The sequence below is a fragment of the Trichoplusia ni genome, chromosome 14 (assembly GCF_003590095.1).
Source record: "Trichoplusia ni isolate ovarian cell line Hi5 chromosome 14, tn1, whole genome shotgun sequence".
Taxonomy (NCBI): domain Eukaryota; kingdom Metazoa; phylum Arthropoda; class Insecta; order Lepidoptera; family Noctuidae; genus Trichoplusia; species Trichoplusia ni.
The window spans coordinates 5,767,354-5,792,861 of record NC_039491.1 but is presented as its reverse complement, the minus strand read 5'-3'; the positions used below and the strand labels follow the sequence as shown (position 1 = coordinate 5,792,861).

At 34.4% G+C, this 25,508-nt stretch overlaps 1 protein-coding gene across 7 annotated transcripts in view; it reads right to left on the bottom strand.

Moving 5' to 3' along the window:
• LOC113500414 overlaps positions 1-25,508 on the bottom strand; it is a 107,783-nt gene that overhangs the window by 22,808 nt on the left and 59,467 nt on the right. For 6 of the 7 annotated variants that reach the window (XM_026881174.1, XM_026881176.1, XM_026881177.1 and 3 more), the window contains exons 2-3: positions 5,212-5,463; positions 3,818-3,978 (exon numbers count right to left, since the gene is read on the bottom strand). In XM_026881174.1, coding sequence (XP_026736975.1) covers positions 3,818-3,978; positions 5,212-5,463 — 413 coding nt within the window. The remainder of the gene's footprint in view (positions 1-3,817; positions 3,979-5,211; positions 5,464-25,508) is intronic. The other variant, XM_026881178.1, reaches the window with a different exon arrangement.

Sequence of the window (25,508 nt, the reverse complement as noted above, 5' to 3'; positions counted from 1 at the left end):
CCGTGGTTAGAAATCAATACATGTAAACTATTAGTTGAAATTCACATTTTACTTATTACTTGGATACAAGTATTTCTTTTTGCAGTAAACTCTCAGTTATGGAGGGTACATAGTCCTTTATTTGAGACGCTTTTGAATCATTATGACCTTAGTTTTCAAAATAACTTCTTTTTTTACAAATATTGATTTAATGTGCGATTGAGGAGCTTGTGGCTAAGCTATAACCGCATAAGTGATTCGATCACAGTTTAAGCTATGCTTGCCGCGGTTGGTCCGTAGATGGGTGACCATCTTTGTCATAACGAGTTCCTCCGTGTTTCGGAAGGCACGTTAAATTGTGGGTCCCGGCTGTTATTCCTACATCTTTGACAGTCGTTACAGGTAGTCAGAAGCTTGAAAAAGTCTGACAGCTAGTCTAACCAAGGGGTATCGTGTTGCTCAGGTAACTGGGTTAAGGAGGTCAGATAGGCAGTCGCTCCTTGTTAAACACTGGTCCTTAGCTGAAACCGGTTGGACTGGTAGCCGACCCCAACATAGTTGGGAAAAGGCTAGGCCAATGAATGATGATTTAATGTGCGAATCTTAAGTGTTAGAAAGGAAATTCAGTAATCTAATTTGAAAAGGCACTAATTAAATTATTTGTTATAACGAGAAATCTCATTTACACCAACTAAGAGCTCAACATACTTATATAATCCTGTATACATTAACGATTAACATACACCTACTCAAATAGAATTACCATAAATAATCTCTATTTGCAATCGAATAACACTTTTACGAGTAATTCATTAGGCAAACTAGTGCTGCTAAGATCTAATTAGCATTGTACGACATGCTAGATTGAATGTGTGGGCGATCTGACGTGGTTTCCTTAGCACAGACAGCAACAGAAGTCAATTTGCAAAGTCCAATAATTTGCAGTGACATGTAATAAGGTCAGCGGCAAAGGCAGTTTGATGATTCAGTCAACTAAGGGGCACTCATTACCAAAAATGACAGAAAAATGATGAAAATGGAAGGCAAATTGCGAGGCTTTTCTCCAGCAGTAGCACCTCGAAAAATGCTTATTAAAATTATTATTGGATTTGAGGTTTAGTATGATTCAAGTACACACATTAGAAGACGAACTTATATAGTGACCTGATAGCATAACAGCGACTTACTTTGATTGCGAACAGTTGTTTTGAAAATCTCATTTCAACCGACTTTTGTTACTGACCGTACAAGTACAAATTTATGGGAACACCTCCGCCCAGTCCAGTAGAAAGTTCTCAATATTCCCAGCTCAAGTATTATTTAAGTGTTTATGTTAATAGAATGGCCCATATAACACACGTTATTGGTGAACCCGTTTATTACCTATGTTTCTTCTTGCCGACAATACAATAACCTAAATCTGGGTGAAATGAAAATACTATTCAATTATTCGGTTGGCTAATGCTGAATAGTGAAACGTCAATCGGTTTTGTTGTTCGCCGCCTCATGCCGTTTCCTTCATTTGCAATTGGAAAGTAACAACAGACAACATTTCATTTTTAGCTCGTCGTCATTTCAGGAAGAGTATTTATTCGAATTCATTGAGCCTACAAAAAGACTACAATGGTTGTTTGTTCTAAAACAAAAACGAGGTACCAGTAAGTCCAGGCATATTTCAAAATGGAATAAGGTCTTCTTTTGCCACTAGAATGCTTTATAGTCTCTTTTTTAAATGTGCCACTAATGCAAACTTAAAGTCTGCCGAATAAGCATGACAGAGAGAGATTTTTTATGAAAAACTATAACTCGACCTACTTTTACTATTTTAATGAGTTTTCATGCACATGTGCTCATCAGAGTACCGGCTCGCATTGCAATTGTTATGATGGCACATATTTTATCCCGCGTCATATTTTAATCATTTTTAATTTATCATAGAGGTTTGTAATTTAACGTGTTTTAATATGTCTTCCATAATATGTTAAATTAAAAAGCAGTTTGAATATGCTTGAAATAACGTAATAAAATTTTACTTATATTTTTTACAATACTATTTATGGATTCACAGATGAAATTTTTTAAGAAGACTAACGGCGTGCAGTTTGATAATCTTAATTGAATGATTCTCACATATCTAAGTCCAAGTGTAAACGATATGTAATGCAATTTTATACAATTTAACCCTTTATCTTTGTCCCACAAGCTACTAGCAATAAAGTATCCTTTATTTAAATAAGCTCTTTACACAAACTTTCTTGGTACAAGCATACAGCGGACACATCCATCAGTGGTTAATTTGAATTTATTTTACAGCAGGCACCGCTGTAATGAGGACTTACTCTGGCCTTGCCAGTCTGTGAACCGTTTGACGTATGTTTACGTCCTTCTCGAAATGGGTGCTTAGTTAGAATATACGGAGTTGAACTATCTACTGTTTCAGTTGTGAATACTTATTTTGTTTTCATTATACACGTTATTGAAAGCCAGTTGTTAAGAGGGTGTTGAATTTTGAAGATTTCGTAAGAATTTTAATGAACTCGCTGTTTTTGTCAGTTTCTTTTTTCATATTTATTGCAATGACTGTTGTGTCGCTTGAGGACTTTAATTTGAGGAGGCGACAAGGTTTTGTTTAAATAATAAAAAGTACCTATTTCTTTTTTTGATGTAAGAATTATTTGAAGAGAAAATTGTAGTGACTACTTCATTTTCATGTCCTGTTGTTTTCTCTCAAATATCAACAGCTCTTGTTATACATTCAGTGCCTCAAGAAGAATGCAGTTCCGTCTCCCACTATGCATCAGCGCCTATTCTCAACACGGAGGCCGCTTCTGTCGCCAATCGAACGTCTGATTTCAATTTAGATTAGCATTTAAACATGCAACGTAAAAGCTTATCTAACGAGTACACCTGTTAAAGTCCAAATAATTTATGACTACGTCCCGTGCTATTCTCGTTATCGTTAACATTTCGTGTAAGCCGACCGCGAATTTCCGTACTCGAATAAGGATAAAGTCGTTTCAGCTTACGTCGGCATTCACAGGGTTTGATTGCAAGTTATTGTTGTAATGATCGCTGTTCGAGGGTTTTATTTTATTTTATTATAGAGTTAATTGGATTTTTAACAAGCTGGGCGCTCGTTATCTCTTAAATATATACTTATGATTGTTTGTAGCTTGGTCCCACACTGCTGTATATTATTACGTTTGTGCGTTAAAAACTTTTATTTACTATACGTTTATTTTTTTTTGTGCTGTTATCTACATAGCTTTGATGAAAAGTCTCTTTTGTGTAAATGTGGTCGTAAGGGGTAAGCAAATGCAAGTTAATCTACGATCTCGTCACCGCAGTAAATAAACGTCATCTTTTATAATCCAAGCTCCCTCTTTGACCACAACAAAGAAGACCTACATTACTTATACGCCGTACGTTTTATTGTGACTTGTCTGTGATTATGTTGTTTTTTCTTAAATAAAACAGTATAATATACAGCATTGAATAATTTTTTAGAAAGTTAACGAAAGCCTGACTGTATGAGACTGTGTCATCAACGAATATTCGCAAAATAAAGAGAAAGCCTAAATTCCGTCGATGTAAAAAATGTTTTTGTAATTTTGTCAATGCGAATTCTATGTAAATTAATCGCAAAACCTTTAAAGGTTCTGCATTCCATTTTCAATCGATTCGATCTTGCAATCCGTTTATGACTTTTTGGACTTTGGTAATATTATATTGGGTGCTCAACTTTTGACAAGTTTTGTAGGTACATAAAGTGGAGTTGGGTACATTTTTAACTTCGAAATAAATTGAAGCTAAGAATATATTCCTTAAAGCTTCTTACCTTTGATAGTTGTGTTGTTGGTTGTGCATTAGTGGTTGAGTCGGTTGCGCTAGCAGCAGTTGTTTCTGTTGCTGTTGACGTTGCAACATCTGTTTGCCGAACACGCCGTAACCGAACCCGTATATCTCGTCCTCCTCTTTCTCTGTGAGGCAACTGGAGGGCTGTTGACAAAAGAGGTCAGGTTACAAAAAGTACAATACTATTTTCATGGCACCTGTCAAATAAAAACACTTGCAAACTTATTCAATATTTTTGAATTAAAAATTGAGTCTGAAGTTTGTATGTTTTTATTACATTTATACTGCATTCTAAAGAGTTGGCATATTCAGAAGCTCTTTGTAATATAGTCAGACTTTGCGGTAAGACTGGAGACCGAGACCTCTACACAGTTACCATAATATTAATGTTAGCTATTATTTTATGGTAGAGACCACATTGTTAATCTTTCTCATTAATTTATATAAAATATTTCATACTTTTATTTTCATTCATAAAATAGATAAAATGTATTATATAAGTAGAGAGAAAGGATTTACATAATTTTAAATCACACAAAAGCAGTTACATTATTGTATTGAAATAATAACTCGTAATATCACTCCTGATCCCGAAGCGCAGAGCCTTTTAAAGGTAAGCCTTATTACCGGCTTATCAGTATTCTCACAAAAAATATAAATTATATTAAAAAAATATACCAGTCACAAAGTTAGATGTCCAATATTCCCGGCTAATTTTATACAAAGCGACAAGTTGGTCCGCTTAGTCTGATTATATGACATGATCTTATTATTTATTCATGCCGTTTTGACTGTGAACCTCTACGGGGATCGTCATTATATCCAAAGTCCAACAGACTTTCTATCAAAAGTCTACTCCTTTTGAATTAGTATTAGATTTTTAATACGAATAAGTAATTACTCTGATAGTTATCACAATTAGTTAGTCTTATTTACGGGTAGGTACTATTATAAAGACGTGCAGAGAATATAATTATGGTACACAATTTAGATAGTAACTAGAAAAAAATGTAAATAATATAATAAAATACATTGCATATCTAACTACAAGGATTAATGGTGTTCCCAGGCTAAGAATAAACTATAGGACCGTTTAGTGGGTGTCTACTTGTGATAAGGGGTAGTACAGACAGAATCTAAAATTAGAACTACTGAGTGCCAACCACCAGCTTTTAAATTAATATTACCACAATTGTGGAAGAGAGACGATGCTCTCAGCCATGTAGAGCTTTATTTCGCTTCCATAACTGCACTAAAATTACTTTAAGTCGTAGCGGTAGGCCTCTTGAATCTGATCAACGTTTGTGAATTGAACTGTCTCGATGTTTCGTGATGATGAGCATTCCTTAAAACAAATGATAAGCTCATTCAACTCACCGAATACTTTCCAGGCACATAAATGGGCTGCGAATGCGACGTGGTCAAGTTATTCAAAGCTAGGGAACCAGGACTTGCCGAAGGTGGCGTCTGAGGTGTTCCAGGGCCTCCAAGCACCCTCATTCTTGGAGACATCTCGTCCCATTCGTGTCTCCGTAACTCCTCAAGGTGGTCTAGTACGTCGCCGTAGTGTGTGGAGAACAGGTCTGCGTATCGGGATGCTAGACCTTCCAGGTAGCCTCGGTCTCCATCCTGTGAAAGAAACGATATTGATAAACAATTGGTAAAATATTAGCAATGGGAAACATTCTTGATTTGAGCACATGGTCGTTGATAACCATTTGCCAAAATGATTGGTATCAATTAATGATGACCTCGCATCGAAAATACATGTTGTTAGAAGAAGGAACAGGGCTCGTCTAAAGGTTATAAGGATTCCAATACATAGGAGAAGGCAAAATAGACACATTAAAGACGATTTACTTTACGACAAAATATTTCACAAGTTATATCGCTAGGGTTATTTGCTATAAGTACTCTAACTGTCGATACTGTTTCATTTTATTTTCTTACCACGAAACCAATAAAATCAACCTAATTGTCAGTCATAGTGCAGACTGATCCTTGTTCGTCCATATTTATTGTTATTCCAGATCGTTACCAGATAACTCTGTGTTGTAATATCCTCAATACACCTATTTACATTATGCATGTAGCATGACTTGCGTGGTACAGATCTTTATCAATCGTGATAAAATAGCATCGGTAGTAAAAACCGACACATTTATTTAAATGAACCCGTCTCTTATAAAAAACTGTTTCAAATTCAACAATGGATTTCCTTAAACAAAGTTTTCAATTTGGACAAGTGAATATACCTACCTACAATAATAATTTTAATTATCGTCCTCGAAATATAAACATGGGCACTTATGAATATGAATTTTACTATCTCCCGAGTCCTTTTACGTCTGACAATTTCAGGACAAACAATGTCCAAATTAATCTGACGCAGCATAATTAACGAAATTGAAAAAAGGTAATTACGTACCTAGACCTATTTACCTAAAGTGACTTTTCCGCACAATTTCCGTTGAATCTCAAGAAAGGGGAAAATTGGCGTAAAGTGAAGTAATTAAAGTCAGAGAGATTTAAAGGTTTAAAGATATTACGTTATTTGTTGTTGTTTGATTGGTTTTGATCGTAAATTGAAATGTATATGGCAAACATTTTTGTTTACAATTTATGCGTCTGCGAAGACATAAAACAACATGTATGTTTTTCTTTCCTGTTTGTTTAAAGACTTTCAGTAACCTGAAGTGGTGAGTAAAGAGTACGGGTTAAGGAGTTTCGTTTTAGGACTGCTCGTGGCGTTTTGGTAATGTACTTTTGTAATACCAAATACAAGTTACCAGAACCAACTACATGCTATCAAAATTAAGTTAAACAAATGTTAGGAGATACCATTCCTGGAATTCAGTATGCTTCGGTATTTTAATTTAGTGGTTTCTGAATGAAACTTTTACTCGGGGCTCGTATGACTAAGGCCGGTTTTCTTTAAAACTAGTAAAACGATCCCGATAAGTACCTACGCATGGTTTATGAAATAATTAACAACTAAACAGCAAACAAATAACCCGTTAAAGCTAATATGAGAACCGCTTTAAAGTTAATTCCGTAACCAATATCGTCTTAAATCTCGTTGGTAATCACAGGATGAATTGTAACGCTAATGGCGGCGTGAAAATGTTCAGTCAAAGATTTGTACTTAAGCTTCAAATGGAAAGGAAAGTGGAAACCCATCAGTTTTTACAAAAACAAAACCATATAGAGTCATTAAGGTAAATTGAGCAGGAAATACAGGTAAAATATTATGTGGGATGTAATTAATGATATAATACGAGATATGAATATTAAATTTAATTATAATCTTATTTTATATCGTACTTAGGTAGGTGCCTTACCAATGTCGATTCATGGAAAAAGATGAAATGAAAACAAATGCAAATAAAAAGTTGTGTCCATGACCGGCGGCAATGAGGAGTAAAATAAACAAGTCAAAATAATCTCGCCGCGAAGCTCTTTCATTATGAAGGAAAAGCTAAAGACGAGGACTAAGGGCGGATAATTTTCGAAATTCCTTCGGAGAAGATAGAAAAGAAATTATCCGGTAATCGCTTTTTAAAACTCGTTTACGCTTTTGAATAACTTGTATTAATATAAACTAAGATTAATTGAATATCAGACTGGATAATTGGAAATATGGTTTCGGTGAAAGCTTGAGCTGAAAAATGAAAAAATAAAATGCTAAAATGAAATTAATTTAAAATTAAATTGTTAAACTAGATGAAAGTGGTTTGTGAGATGAAATATAGTTTCTCATGAATTCGTATAAATAAGCTAATTCTAAGGATTAGTCAAAACAAACACTCAATCTGTCAACACACACATTACCGCTCTCGACACTGGTGGTCTAGCTTTAATATTGTCAACGTCAGAAATTCAATGTCTTGCATGTGGCAGTCACATTTAGTCTACTGTTTCCTGTTACTTGCATGAGTAGACATCCTGTACCTTGCAAGTTCTCTTCATCCTTCTTACAAATGATCACATAAATTTAATTAAAGCCCATCTATCAAATAGGTAAAAAATCAAAGCTGTATCATTGGAGATCGCACTTAGAATTCCACTAGCGGTCGCATTGAGTCAAAGATGGCCGAAGGTTTATTTCCATTTTTAAATGAGAGCGGCTGAGAGCTTTGTCGGCTTGGAGTTTGTGCTCTGCGTTTTAAGTGGATTAAATCGCTCCACGCTCGTAAAACCGACAAGTGCTCGAGCTAAGAATTAAAGTAACCGTTCGACTTTTGCATGAGAAAGTGCTCGCGAGACCTTGCTTCGAACTAACTCCGTACAATTTGATGCGGCCGATTTTTATTTATTTTCCCGTGGAAGCTGTTCAAATGAACTCTTGCGGAATGCCATTGCTTTGTGAATACTCAACTAAAGAAATTCATTAACTCTATCCGAGCGGAGTGCTGCTGACTATTGAAGCTTCCCACGCTCGTGTTGCATCTTCATCGAAAAAGAATACTCAATAGCTTTTGCTGGCTGAAAAACTTAAAAATATTGCAGAGTGGGCGAACTAAGTCAAAGAACCGCCATAAAAGACAATAATAAATAGCTCATGATGCTTTAGTAGAAGGCATAGTAACTGCTCTTGAATTTAAATGGTATATTTAGACCACGACCAGTCGTTTAGAGCATAGAAACGGGTTCATTGAATGGTTTGCCAACGGCAGCTGGAATGTTTACGAAAAACAACCAAACGAAAAGTTAGGTAATAGAAACAGAACATGGCATTCGGGGAATTCTTTTATCGTTTTGTTTGAGATTATTCGTGGAATTGCATTAGTTGTCTATGCGAGCACAGGTATCACTGAGCAACGAGCATTGGTTACTGAATAAATTGTTGGCTCGTATGTAAATGTTAATTACCGTGTGTGTTAAGTTAATTTTATAAAAGTATTTATGAGAATGTTTTTTCGTGTTTAAATATCATTAACATTGTGTTCCATTGTTTACATAATGAATAATAAATTATTTTAATTTTACCGAAGTTACAGGATGTAACCTTTTTGTTGTTGTAGTACCTATATTCATGTTATGATTGTTGGGATAGGAAGGTGTGACAATTTTCTCACAATTGTGAAAAACAAACGACAGTTAAAAATATTTTTTAAACTTGAATGAGTTTGTATTATATTAATTGTTTGTAAGCAAATCATAGGTTTTTCATTAATTAAAGACGCTTTGGGTTAACGAATGGACCTTCAAGAAGTATCAAACATATTTTACCGTTACATTAAAATATCAGATTACTGAACAAGTCACCGGCTTAAATTAAACTTGAACACAACAAGGAAGACGAAATTATCAAGTTGAAAAGATCCGAAAGCGTTAAAATAATCAATTCAGTCCGTGGGTTACTGGTGAAAAGTCTGCGCCATCGAACTCAACTTTAAAATGAGTATAAATTGCAAAACTTGGGAATTATTTGCGTCGTCTCTCCGTGGAAATTTACTCAGTTTTTCCAAAGTTTCATTATAACAAGTTTAATTGAAGAGAGCGTCCGGTACATAAATTTAAACTTTTGGCATGCATTTTAATCTGCTTACCGGTAGTTAGTTCGAGGTAATGGCCACTAAATGAGTTTCTAGTTTGCTTTAAATTGTCGGCTCGTTAATAAATAGGTGTAGATTCTGTCCAGCGTTTGTGGTTGCGCTTGGTTGCAAGCCTTTTAGCGACGCGTTTTGCATAGCCTTTCCATGATACAACTTGGCACAAACGGTACTTATGGAAACATTAACAAAACGTATTTTTACTGATGCAGTAGGAACTCTAACGTTTATGTATTATTTTATAAAAGAAATCGTGTCATATCCAAATTGGTAAATTGTCATCATCCACAGCCTTTAGCCTCCCACTGCTGGGCATAGGCCTCTCCTTTCTCGTGCCAATTTTAGCTTCACTTTAACCATATTTCCTAACTATAGTTTTATCTGTTTCGGTAAGGTAAAGTTAACTTAAACGAATGAGCAATATTTTCTTGAACACATCAAAATTAATAGCGCAACGTAACAAAGAACATCTCGTATTTACCAGCAGAAGCGAGAAGATACAAATTTTACGACCTACGCGAACATAATACATTATGTACATACTTTACATAAAAAAAAAACTGAAACCTGTCGCTACATACAACTTGCTAGTACAGTCTGTCCAGTAATCACTCATCATCATACGAATTCAGTTAAAGCGGATAATAAGTGCACAAAAAATCTATAAACGATGCACTCAGGACATAAAAGTATAAAATGAATATAATAGCCAGTAAAATACTGGTTTAATCTGTAATTTATGCTCATCAAGGGAACAGATGCGGACAGGCTAGGAGTCACCATTAAGGCTCTGTCATAAAACTGGTCCCGGATGCCGTGCTGTAAGTATATGTCTGGAGTCTAGAACAACTAATGTTAAATAATATTAAATTTTTGTTTTCAGATTTTTGAAGTGTTGGGTTGCGTTGAGGTCTGTGTGAGTTTTTAATGCCCAGTAGAGCTTAACTCATATTTGTACCCTTTAAATGTGTTTATTCCATTTAGGAGAATCACCTAAAGGTACTACACTGAATACTGAAGGCGTTTAATAAATATAAATATAAGATAAAATACCTACTAATCATTATAGAAATGACCTGCATATACATGACAAATTTAGCTAAAGAAATATATTCTATTCCATCCAAAAAAAAATATTTTCCAACATTTAACGTTCATAATATTTTCCAATAAAATCTTCAACATTTCCTTGTCTTCAATAATAAATTTCAATACAACCCTGATGGAATCTACCATCTACTTACTATCCAGCGGTCCTAGTTAGCCGCGGCGGTCTGTGACAGTCCAAGCCTTTGTGAGGCAGACGCCTGTCGGCTCATGTTGTGCCATTACATCCATTGTATGCTGGGTTCAACGGACCCTAAGGTATTCGATGCAGTATTAATTATCCGAACACGGTGGAAGAAGGTTGTTATATTTTTCACTCAGATCGCGTCAATACATGTGAAATTAAGCTATTAGAATTTTGTTAGGATCAACATATACGATTTTATTTTACTGAATTAACTACAGAATAACTGAATGTTGATGATATTTGTCAGTACAAATTGTTATGTGCAAATAAACTAACGAATCTTGAGTAACGTGAAGTAAAACTGAATAAACAATCTCTTTTTATCACCTCCAAACCCGTATAACGAATATAATGACTACAGATAGTGAATGTTAATGTATTTTTAATTGGATATATTTTCCCCTATAGACAAGCAATTAGGTGATTTCTGCCATACTGGTACGCAAAAAAAGGACTAAATAGTCTATAGTCACTGGTTCTGTTGCATAATAATTAGAGCATAATAAAATTGTTTTATTCAATTTATTTCAAGCTTAGGAATCAACAAAACACCCCACTCACCAGAAACCAGTTAAAACAAACTTATGTATTAGAAAAACATTAGAAAAAAAACCTGAACTCGACAATGCAATTTATCTCTCGACAAAGATTTTCTAAGCGGGTTTATTCAGTAGCAAGTATTGGAATAGCAAATACTATTAAGAGATCACGAATCTAAAATAGCATTACACGCGAAAGACGAGAGCAAAACAGAAGAGACAATGGAAAATGTGGCGCTACTTTACTTGCATTAGAAATGGGAATTACTGGAATTGAGTCAGCGGAATTGAGGTAAGATTGTATTCTGAGTCGGGACTCATCACAAACACTGTCATGTGATTTAACATGTTTACGAAAATGTCTTGTGTAAAATGACAACAGAATAATTTCCATTTTATAGTACGTCTTTAACGATTGTGATAATAAAAGGTATACCATATTCCCAATTTAGAAATAGAAAATAAAGAAATAAGTAGAAAGCTCCGCTAGAATAAATTGTCCATTGATTTCTATTCTAGACTCAACAAAGAAATGTTTGAAACAAAGACTAGTGTGAATTATAATAATGACAATAATTAAACAAAAAAATAATTAAACAATATGGTTTTTAATTACATAGTTGAAAATAATTATAAAGTAATTTATATTGATGTATAATATAATAATTATTAGATCAAGATAAATTACCTACGTGATAAGGTCTTCATGTATAATATTATAATTAAACATAGTATTAATACAGCTCTACATTTAAAATGTAACAATCTCGACAATTCGCAACCAAACCACATCTTGAACATTAGAGATGGCGAATCTAAAATAACGCGTCCCGTCGGACGCTGAACAAAACAAATGGCCGCACAATAAGACGAGGTTCCGCGTGCCACAGAGCCGATGCGACTGACACGATTTATATACAGATTCACCTGCCCCCCGCGCGTTGCAGCCTCAAATGGATGGACTCATTCATGCTTTTCTTGTAGGATGAAAGTTTCAATTAAATACAACGTTCATACTAGATACTTTATATGAGAAGAGTTTTTTTTTCAGTAGTTTGACTTTTACAGACTGGGTTGTATTATAATACAAGATTGCTGTTATAGCAGAGTCAAAATATATTTTTATACTGTTGTGTACTTAATACAAACAATAGCTTAACGAAGTAAAATGTAAAGCGTTCCCTCTAGATATAGTGAAACATTACAGCAATATTGGAAATCGTTTGAACTGAAAATTAACAAAGGATTGTTAGCTATCTACAGTTAGATAGTTGCACAATACTAGTAATACCCTATCTCTAAACCACATTTATGTACGGAATACGATACCCTATTACTAGAAGATTACCCAAACAATAACCCGTGAAATAAGACTATCATACACTCGTAAAATTTAATGTCCACGAGTATTGGAAAGTTGACTTGAGAGTTGTATTTCATAATATTTATCGTGCAAAATGGGGTAGCGAAGCACTCTAGCCAGGAAATGTGAAATCTATAACAAATGTACCAGACGGATATTGAGTTTTGATGTCATAGATGATGCGTGTCTGGAGTATTCTCGAGATAATAAAATAGTACGCCAGCCCCATCTCGTATTACGAGTATATTACGACGGGAATAATATTTCTTCGAGTTATTGTAAAAGAGAAACAAAAACGCAGACGCGACGCCTCCTTCACTTCGGTTTGTTTAAGTTAAACTTAAATATGAAACTTTTGAGACATTGGAAATGTGGTTAAAGCTGTGAAGCTTTTTAAAAGTTAGCCTTATTGATAAACTTTTCAAAGTAAAATGTTAAAAGAATTAAAAGCCGTATCTATTTTTATATCAGTGTTTAGTTTCATTTCAGGCAGTTATAACTTCTCCTAATAATGAGATTTAAACTAACAAGAAAATTTAAAATGATAAATGTCAGGAACTCCCTAAATATCTCACACCAATTATTTAACGCTACATAAAATTAATTATAAAACAAATACAGTTTAGGCCGCAACAAAACGTATCGAGGCAAAAGAACGTGATGAATTTGAAGTGAGAAAGCATTAATTCAAAGTGACAGTCAAAGAAATTACAGACAAACCGGAGGTTATTCATTTAATTGGGCGAGTGAAGATTGACAATGACGTATTGTTTCCTCAACAGTTGAAGTTGCATAGTACCTACGTACATTGATAAACACTGCCTACGCTCTTGATAATATCGGATAATAACACGGTTGTCAAATAACAAGGGATTACGTTCCATGACTCATGGGGCTGCTCTGTGATATACGGCTGGATAACAGATATAGATGGATGTAGTTCATCCATCTATATCTGCTTACGAAATTGTTAGAAGATCACAAATTTTGAATGTAAATTCCCTTTTTATTTATTCAAAATAAGATTACCTTATTAAGAAAAGGAAAAAAATCCTCGCATGTTTACAGTTTTGCTTAACACGTTTGGAAGTTGTAATGCTACAATAACCGTCTAAATAAAGAAAAATAACGTTTTAAATAGTAGGTATATCCTGAAACCATTATGTCATTTATTCCCCAAGGCCACTTTTATTAATATTATACGCTAATTTAATTTTTCAGTTGTTTGAATAATATAGTAATATTTTTTATTGCACAAAAATGGTTTCGAATTATATTATACTCATCAGCATTTCAACATAATGCGCTGCTCATAAAATGTTTTATACGATCAAAGAAACGGCTTGAATAGGTATTACAATAAAATATTTTACTTAGCATAATCTATTGTAGAATCGCGGGCGTATTCCGTTGTCCATAAACCACATAATACATAAACAAAAGCATTTGAATACAACACGTGGGTAGCAAGTGTCAGCCGAATGGAAGCATGCTACACATTCAACAGAAACTCAATCGTTTGATCGTAAATATTCCCTATTCGTATATTTTACCGCAAACATCGAAATACTGTCAATGGAACCACACATATTGAAAATTGATAATACTGACTTCGGAAGTCCAAACTCGTTTCATGGTATCAGCTTTTATAATACAGATAAAAGAATAATTTAAATAAATTATTCGCATTTGTTTTTTGTCAATCGTGACACTTTTCAATAGCATAAATAGATAAACTCGGAACACAAATCAGCGCACAGTTGAAAAACAAAAATAAACTTTTGAATCGGCAGCCCATATTTCATTAAAGGTACAAAATAAAGGATGAGCGTTCTAAATTTAAAACGTCCAATCTGTCAACGGTCGAGCGCGCGTGTTGTGCGACGACGAATGGTTGCAAACGATACCTACATCTGTTGTCTATTTTCAGATAAGTCACTACACAGACTACTGTCTGCGGCGGAACTCGAGGCACAACTCTTTCCTTACCCAAGAATCACTAATGACGAAAGGAAATCGCGCAATCGACACTTTTCTAACTTCGTTTCGATAACCCGTCAATTCAGAAAAGTTCGACGAAATCCCCAAATGTTTTGATTAAAAATATCTACGCGATCTTTTGGAACGAGCAGCTTCCCGGTTTCCACGCTTATCGCAAAGCTTTGTGCTGAACGCATTAAGCTAATTTGAATGGTGAAGGGCCGCTCAAAAAGCCGTTGTTTGAATTCTTCTCTTTAGTCGGGCGGTTGCCGGCCTGATTGTGGGAGCCGACGCTGCATGGATTGCATTCTGTTCGTCGCACAAGAAGACAGGCGCATTGACGGCGGCTTTTTGATTTAACCAACTGTACGCGCGCTGGGAGCCTCGTATTTGTGTTGTAAATTTAATGCACTCATTACATTCCTATGTTTTATATGGGAAAGTTAGAGGAGCAGTGCAATTGCGGAACATTAATGCACCATTTATGCCTTTATTATAATTTATTTATTCTGTCGGCGTCATCTTTGAAAGTTGCTCACGTTCGCTTGAGTTAAAAATAAGTCTTTCAAGGCGATGAAATCAGATAAGCTGGTAATCTTAGGTTGTCATCAAAACAACTAATAAGCCGTTGTTTACCAATTAAACTCCTTATTGAGCCTTCTTTAAGGTTCATATTATAATTTTAAAGGTAAATGTGTTGACGGATGCCCAAGACGTAGCGCCGTGGGTGAAACCACTGACAAACGACTCGCTCTGTCACATCTGTGATAAATAACTGATTATGTTACACTGCATTTTGCCTTCATAATTAATTGACAACCGCTATCTCAGCGGCATTAGCTTTTCAAGCAACTTTGATATTAAATCGTATCTCTTCTACTACGTTTCATAATTTACCCTTCCATTATAAAATAACTGACAATTATCGCGCGTAGTGGATGAAATGAAAGCAATTAAATCTCTCCACGCTTGAAACATGCACCCCGTTGAGATGAATTTATTTTTACTGCTTTATTATTTTATTGGCATTGCAAGTGCAAACGGCCTCTCGTTTTTACGATTTACTTTTCGACCGGCTTATGAACTATAAATCTGTGAAGTTTAAACGAGCATACGCCTCGAGCTAGCAAGCTACCGCAATAATATTAGCCGGAATCATTTGTTATTTCTCACAGACGTTCGCATCCAGAGATGTTATAAGAAGCTAGAATTAAACATCTTTCAATGGAGTCGTTTCGAATAAAATAACAATCAAACATTGTCTACAAAGTATTTCCTTTTGATGTTTATAGTGGCAAGTTAGTTATATGTAATTTGTATATTCCTACTAACGGAAAGTTATTGACGTCGAAAAAAACATAAACAGTCTAAAATAACGAGCGAAATGATCGTTCACCCAAAATAGTGATAGTTATTCCGGTCCCGTCGTCTGGTAGTTAATTGCTGCATTTTTTACGCGGCCAACTGCCACGGATTCCGTAATTTGTCTTCTCAGAAATGAGTCGCGTCGTCGAATGCAAGCGACATGTAGATACGGCTCGGTTTTTTTGTTGGTACCCCTCGAATCTCGACGGGCGTAAATTGCGTTTTAGTTGAATACCCCGGGGAAACGTTAGACGGGCTCCTTCGTAATTACTGTTTTAACTGCTACGACAGAAATGTCAAACGTAACTTATTTGTGTGGATGAAATTTTGAGTGATATTTTGTCTTCATTATTTTATTTTGTGGCGGCACAGCTTTTTTGTACGCCTGAATTTTCAAACACGGGACATGATTAAAAATGTAGCAAGTGAATAATTGAAATCGGAGCGCATTGCGGTCGCAGTGTAGGGCGATATAATGCAATCAATACATTGACGATCACAACGCGGTTGAGCTTAACGATCGCTTAAAAGATTTACGCTTACCGCTTGTGCTATTTACGCGCACCGCTTTTGATGTTTACGATTATGCTCACGCATATTACGAAATGTTACGCTGTCCGTGACCTCGCTTAGCGACCTCAAAATACGATACTACGGAACCACAACTAGGTATCCTATATTTCTTGAGAGTTCTGTTGTATTTATAGCTTAACGACTTAGTAATTTGGGTTCACAGACAATCATCCCAAATGAGGCTTTATATTGTTATAGACTTCATTGTTTACAATAATAAACTTTATTACCTTGGTTTATTTGCTTGCTATCATAGGTATTTAAACTTTGTAAGTGCGTAAGGCATTAAAAGCAATAGCAGAGCAAATCTGAGTTACAGATGTCACTAGAATAGCTCAAGTGTTTCGCAATTAAAATATTTACGGATTGTCTTTGATGTTTGTATGCGGACTATGCGGTTAGTTTATGTTAGATGGAGTACTTGAAAACAGTGAGTTATTGCCTGTATTTCGAGTGGCTTCCTTATCTAGAAAAGCATTAAGTCAAAATAAAAAGCAATTACGATAAACCATATAAGTGCCTTTTATATATAGAATAACAAATGATAGTATATTTTAGTTTAAGTATATTTCACAAAGCCTTAACAAGTTAGTAACATAATTCATTATTTACCTCGCTACTAACACTTCAGTACGACGACCTAAATTGAAAACCGACAAACGTTTCTAGAATTCTCGACATTAAAAGATAGAGACTCAAAGAAAAGCAATACATTAAAAAGATACGTAGCATGAATACGGAAAGGTAGAGCCGCAAACAAATAAATAAAAAGACCGACATATTTCAGTCATTACCGTACCTAATTCAGGACTCTAACACCATGTTTTAAAGCAGTTTTATTGAATTTGAGGGAGGGTGACAGCGCTCTACGTGATTTCATGGTGTCTCTTTTCTACAACAGCTTAATATTAACAGCGTAATATTACTTTGGGAGGTGATGGTTGGCAAACAGCACAGTGAACAGTAAATTATAGTTTGTATTGTACGAGTAATAATTACAGTTTGCTATCAAAGGTAATAATCTAGACAGCGGTGGGTAAAATTGTTTTAGGTACTTTTCATGATGAATGTAAACGTCATATTGATAGATGCTAAGGAAAATAGTATAGTTGGTGAATTAATATCGAAGTTGTTACCGTCTGCTATCAAATGAATAAGTTGATACAGTAATGAGGTAGATTGTATAATACGCAATGATGTGCAATTACATTGCAATCTTTTTCCTACAGCTATGTGAGTAAATTACAGTTAGTATCAACCAATTACTGCAGGGGTGATCACCTTTCTGTCACTAAGCATAAACTTGTGAGTTATTTAATTTAATTTAAAAATACAATTTTTAACATTCTTTGGTGCCAAACATTAAAACAGTTGACGATATCGATAATCTCTTACATCATAACGAAAATCAGTCATAAACATGTTTGTTTACAAATAAAAATACACAATCGAATGCCAATATCTAGGAAGCAGTATTATGTGATGTAGCGGTATTAAAACAACTGCATCATAGTTTCAGTATTATATTAGTAGGAATCCACCCGAGCTATAATTTGGTAGACGAGGCGTTTAATTCCATTCCTTTACCGCAGAGACCCAGACACAGTCGCAGTCACGAAACTATTTCTGTGGAACCTCAACTTAAATAAAGTGCAGTAAACTTAGGAGTCTGGCAAGACTTGAATCCTGAATATTGCAAGGAGGACTAGGCGGCCTACCATCACCTTTTCAAGTTGTTGGAGCAAAACAATGCGCTATACTACCTTGCTTCCACAACTGCAACAAAAGATGGCTGCAGCTGATTCACCCTCGACGCAAAAAGAGCTGTGTATTAGCGTATTAGCTTGACGCGATTGTAAGAGGCATCATAGCTCCCGAATGGATCAAGCGAGTTCAGTTAATTTTGGTTTGTATAGTCGACCGAGCCATCTGAAACTTGTGCGATTTAAATCTGATACAGTCATTATTTATTAATTTTTATTTTTATCTTTTAAGAGTAGTTGGTAGGCCTCCAGGTGAGGTTATTCCTCTCGCACGGCCAATGGATACATTTCAATATTTTATGTGTCTGGCCGCATGGTTTTCACTTCCTTTAGAAACGTTTCGCGGCTCGACTAGGAATTTCTGTAGGCATGTTTACGGCTGTAGTAAATTATAGAAAGGTCTGCTCTTCTTTTGCATTTCAAAAATAAATAGCTTTAAGCGTGTTTTCCATCTAATTTATCCTAGAATTGAGTAACAAAAACTCAGACATTAGGGAAATCATGATTTTCTTTAATTTAGATAACAAAAATTAGATAACAGGATATTATCCATAAAAATTAATCCTCACTATTAACATGTTTTTAAAATTAGAAAGGACGTTACATTTTCAATCAAGTGTCAATTTAATTTCAATAATATTAGGCTTCGTATTACATCTAATAGAATTAATTAAATATTTACGTAATAATGTAAAATTAATTTTAATAATGCATATATTATTTAAATCTGACAGTTTATTGATAATAAAGGCTTTTGATGCAACAAAAACGCCATCAACGAAGTTAATTACGTCCATTGAGATCAATGATATCTCGATTATCGGTGATATAGATAATTTTGTTAATAAAATTCGGGTGAGATGAAAGTAAAATGATGTGTCATAAATATACTTTCATATAAAATCTTAACAACACCTACGGCGGAAATTGAAAATATTTTGAATCTAAAACGTTTTGACTAAGTAAATCCAAATAAAAAAATATGAGATTAGATTTTTTTCCTTATTTATAATTTTGTTTTAAATATCAGAAACACACTTTTTTAAAATGCGTGTTTATTAACAAAATTTCTTGTAGATAAATCAGAACGAGCGCCGATGAGTACGAGATAAACAAATTTCTATAAAGGCAACACTAAATAAGTTTTTAGGTCAACACTCAAATTATCTCCATCTTCAATTTAACATAACTTGACAGTCCATTCTACTTCTCAATTTCCAATAGATACTACATTCTGATTATACAATAGTTGGCAACGTTCAATATTTCTACAACTTAGAACTCGTAGCAATCCAACCTCAGCGAAACCTCTGCCAAATATCTTTAAGTTGTTTTATAAGAGTAACGGCGTAATAATAGCCAGTGGAGCTACAAAATTATATTAAGAAAACAATAGTAAGATTTGTGTTTAAACTTTAAAAGTTTACGAAGAGTTTACGCGTTGAAGTTTGGCAATTGAAAATAGAATTGATGAAGAAGGGACGTTGGATTACGACGTTGATTAAGTTTTGTTTACTTTCTAAGTATTTTAACGATAAACGGATAATCTTATTTGTTGCCGACTTTTGTTTTTCGAGCGGATACTTGGATTTTGATTAAGTTAGCTGTTACAATGGGTACATATTGATTTAGAATTAAAGTTGTCTTGTTCGAATAACGACGATTTTACGAGTTCATTGTTGAGCTGTTTGTAAGGCTTAACAGTCACAATTAAATATTTAAATATATCACCTTGCTCCAGGGATAAAAACAAATATAGAATGTTTTAGTTAAAGTGCATCTGACTACTACTGCCAAGCCAAATGTGGAACTAAGCGATAAGAGATGTAGTTTATCTGCGAAATGTTTGACCTATTTATAACGACTACAAAATTCTCAATACCGTCCCTATTTCTTTTGAAATCCTAAGATACATCTCATTAATGAGGTAATTTCTGTCTGAATGATCCTAGGTAAAAGAGAAAACAATTTTATTTAAGTTTTGGGTTTGAAAATCACCACATCTGGACTACACCTACAGATCGCCATTTACCATAACTTTAATTTTCTTGTTTGATATGAAAATCGATCGCAAAACGCGGGACGAATCTAGTCACACATGCAGTCTACAATTCCTTAAAACATCTACTAACCGAATATTGGCAGACGGAAGAGAATGTTCAGACATTACAAGAGATCTATTTGAGGATCAATGTTCCTATTCAAATATTATTTTCCGTGAAAATAGTAGTCTTATTGCACTAAGCCGGCACGGGAATGGCTGCCAAATTGCTTCGCGTTGCCTTACACGCGTCATTTACTTGCTGCTTGTACCGTCGAGTGGATTAAATGAAAAGCTAGCGCGGTACACGACAAAACTTAAAGCAAATTTATTATTGTTTACGAAGTCAAATTTAAGTATCTTATGTGCTTAAGAATAGCGTTGATAATCGGATGTGTGCCTAATTGAAGAATTTTATTGTGAAGAAAAAGTTTCTATAAAATAGACAAGAAAAGGAATGACAAATAGAAGAAAAGAAATGCCTTTAATTTATTTTAAGAAGGTACATTCAATTTTGTAACTCAGTCAACGATAAAGCACAAGATTTTGCATACTTTTAAACTTTTAACAACATAATGGCTTTTATGTGTTTTAATTATACTATTTTAATTTCACTTTTGCGTATATAGCTTTTTACATTAAAAGTTTATGAAGTCGTAAACATAATGCTTTAAATAGATATTCAAAGTCATAAGTGATCAACACTTGACATTTATATTCTTCGTCGCTTAACGACTTATAAATTAATTAGTTAATTGAAAGTCGACCTTACTAATGACACATTATCACAAGCGTGAACCGTGTGACAGTGTGAAACGTCAAACGATTTTATTTATTTGACGACAAAGCTCGAACGAAATTTTTACATCCGTAGAAGAACAATGTTTTAATCGCTGGTTTTTGGTAGTAGATGATTCCATACGTTTATATTTCCTCTAAAAATAATTATAATACGAAACAGAGACATAGTTTGACATAATTACTCCTTCATAGAAGTGTTTACGTAATTGTTAATTAGTCTAAAGCATTCAACAGTTCTCAGACCGTACTGCCAACAATACGCCGGATATGCGCCTCGACGCCACTTCCTACCGTTACCAAGAGTTTATCGGATCCTTAACCTCTCTGTCATTTGTCAAGTGTCAAAAAGAGACGGAAGACCCTGTCAGGTACATGGCTAATTAAATTTCAATGCCTTGATGAGATTTAGTGTATACAGAATCGATTCTGTACGGACACTGCCAGTAAAATCTAACGCCAAAGGTTTAATTAAGAGCTTGCTTCCGTCACTTTGACGTGTTAACTATGAACTGTGTTTTACCCATTCACGATTCTAGAACCTTATTTTTTAAACCAGCCTTTTTAGCACGAAATTGTAGTGCAGGTGAATTAATACGTCTTTGTCGGCGTTGTGTGTTTTTCATGCATAATTTCTGTTCATTTTTGCTTTGATGTTTTTTCCTAGTTGTTGGTTATAAGTGAATAAGTAATTTGTTTACTTCTCTAGTTTGTAATTTGGTATAAACCATTTTACTGAACGAAACAATAATAACAAAACGGACTTTATATCAGTAAAAGGATACTAACTCGGGGTAATATACGCTCTCTTAGGTATATGGAAAAGTATATTTCTATTCAAGCTCCATTCACAAAAAACCTCTCATCAAAATATGTTCTCACATTGTTCTACAGTCAATAAAAATGGCGGCGCCCTAATTCGGCTTTTATTCTCTTATCACGTTATTCGCCGTCCAAACCGTTTGGTCCCCCACAAAGCTCCAGACAGCTTCATTAGCTCTCACGTGACGCAAATTGTGTGAACAAAAGATACAAAGGAAGTTGTTGTGATACTAACGATTGCTGAATTGACAGCGCTCCGGAGGGTCCCTGGTGGTACGTGGCGTCGAACAATTTAGGCCTGCGTATTATGTATGTGGATATCCGTTTTTGTGTACTTTATGAAAGTCTTAATAGACATAGGTTTATATTATATAGGTTCAATACAGGTTCCTAAACAAAAGAAATATTATTTGACTTTCCAAACATTCTGGTTTATCGACAAGAGCTTCGTTTACCTACCATGAAATAAATTTGTTTCCTTTTAATTATAAAAAAAAAATCATCGAAGTCTATTTATATCATTATTCCATCTTCAATGTTAAAACGAATCTCACGAGCTTCAATTATTTTAGTGGCAATACAGTGCCTACAAACTCTACGTAAACCGACAGTGCAGTGCGATGCCGCAATCTGACAAGCTACTGACATTAATTGCAAGGAGACCTACATGGCATAGAGTTATCAACACGATCCCACGGGAAGATCTGTTAACGCCTACACATTACTTGAAAGCTAAAGTCGCTTTTAGAAACGGTTAGAATTTTATGGTCTTAGAATGATTTATTTTCAAAATTCTTGCTGTAAAGACGACAACATAATTAAGACGACTACTTTTTATTTAATAATTTATCTTAGATGCATTTGTAAAAACGCGAAAATCTGTTGGCCAGGGATGAGATGGGTAAATAATAATAAAAAAAGAGCGAGAGGCGTAGGGGGATGGCATTATGAGGTTAGATAGCCTACACCGGATAGAGGTTAAGGAATTTAATTCTGATGTAGAATGGCTTTATTTTTTCAGACACATAAAATAGAGCGTCTATTAATCTTGGGTAAAGTGATAAGTTAGGTTTAATTTCTTAGATATCTAGTAGATTAGATTTAACTCACTTTTTGGAGTAGGTACTACAACTTCGTTTGATTACGTCACCACACTGTCCAAATAGTTGACAGTCAAGTGACTCAGCTATGTCATTTCGGGCGTTCGAACTTCAACGATTGAAACTCCTGGTCTGCAGGTGGCAATTTCGTTATATAGGTCATACTATACACCTTTAATACAATTTGATGCAAGGTGGTCGTATAATGTACTGTTTGCACGTGACTCGGCTGAGGGTTAGGGCACGCTTCGCCCGTGAAATGCGTCTGTGTTCAGGCTATCGTGCACTAATGACGGCATAGAACAATATGTGCCAGGCGTAGGCGTCTTTAGATGATTCTATGATTTAAAGAGGATTTACTGTTTTAGCAACTCTAACGCAATATGTGAGTAAAGACAAAGGGAAACCAGAAAACTTCAATACGTTGGTAGGTATATTAACCTACATTCTGATCAAAGACTAGAACTAAGTTTTACCCTTAAAAAATGAAATCCATCTAATTCGTATTATTTTTAATAAGAATCTGATGTCGTCTTCATTAAGTCACTACTTCAAACTTTTAAATAACTATTTTGCATTAATATTAAAGTATTTTACTGTATGCGCCTTTTACGAGTACGTATAAGCACAAACATTAAATTACTCAAAAGTGTAAGGTATTAGTATTATTAAAGGCATTAAACCATCACTTTTGTGGCTTGACATGCGACAATCCGTGCGTGTTTTGTTCAACAATTAAGTAATAACAACGGGCAATAATAGGTACCAGGTGACTTTAACGGTACTTAACGCTAGTTAGAAATATAGACTTTGATTAACATGTTCAGGGAAAATGATTACATGTGGAGTATTTTTTTTTAATTATATAGGCCAATGACATCAAGTGTCACAGTACTGAAGTAAATACAAAATGATAACAGAGTATCTACTGAAATTGTTGAAAGTAATTATGGAATGGAAAGCACGAATTATTTCAAATGTGTTCGTTCGTAAGCACCGACTTTTGTCATTCTTTCCTAAATAGAAAAAAAAATAGAGGCAGTAGGACAGTTGTAACGAGCTTGTATTATTGTATTATTAATATGTAATATATCTGTATCCATATTTTCAAACATAAAAAATGTTTTTTAAAATCCTATTTCACGCAAAATGACCCTTTTCATGCAATTTCTACTATCTCTTTAGGGCTCTACGCAAATACCTATGCAAAAATAGCTTAACATTAGCTGAGAATCCCAGTATGTCGTATTATATGCCCCATTTATTACAGAGGTACTAGAATCCTCGTCATTGTGTCTACTCGTGTCAAGCTCCATTCAGCACCGCATTACGGGATACTGAGCCTAATTCACTCTCTCCTATTTTTTGAATGACAGAAAGCTTCTTACTGTACTTGAGATTTTCACATGTATGTGTATCTAGTTTATTTGACAAATCTTTACGAAATTCTATGAAGCTTAGATAACTTATAAATGCAGATTCTTTTATGAATTGCAACTGAATTATTAGAGGGAAGTTAGGCCGTATTTCCATTTTTTTGTTTTACTCAATATATGATATGAATAGTAAAAAAAACATCATCACAATGTTTATTGAATGTCCATAAAGCACCTTATAATTGTAACTGTTATTTAAAAAATAACAAGTTTTTTATTCATCTCATAACCTTCTGTCACAATTATAATGGTCAAATTTTCTTTGTGTAACCGCAATAAACCTTTACCGGTTCAAAGACCCCTACGGAGTTGAGACATTTACATGACAATTTATTAACATAAAATTCAAATCAATTTTAAAATATTAGTGCCATAAATTATTATGGAATGAATATATTAAAATTATAGATACCATATTAACCAGATTTATGAATACAGAAGTCTTGTTCACTGATTAAAATAAAGATAATTAATACGATTTACAAGATGTCTCAGAATCCATTTGAACATACGTATAACCGGAATTTAAGGTTATGACATAAAATATATCCAAATATAGTAATTAAATTAATAATAATAATATTTTATTTTTTTAAAGTTCTTAACAAAGTATTACGTGTTTTGGATCTGTGTACATGAGTACGCCCTTAAAAAGAGCAAGTCTCTAACCATGAAGTAATTCCGAAAATAAACTAAAACATTTATTAACTTGATAGTTTCAAACCCAATAATATTGTTATCATAACAATTAAACAACATACTAACATTGACTAATGAGTTATCACACATAAAGGTTCTATTAAGGTAGGTATGGTTGCTTAATAATGCACAAAAGATGCCATCAATTATGTCGTGTCCCTTCGTACCAAGTGCCTCTTTGATCTTATACAACAAAAGGGATAGTTCTGTTCGGGAGTCTACGCATGACTATTTGGTCCAAGATGAATGGAGTTAGCGTTTATGTAGTAGAAGAGTTACTAAGTTTAGAGTTTGGCGCTAGTAGCAGGTCAATGAAAAAAGAAAAAAGAAAGGGTATGGGATCCTA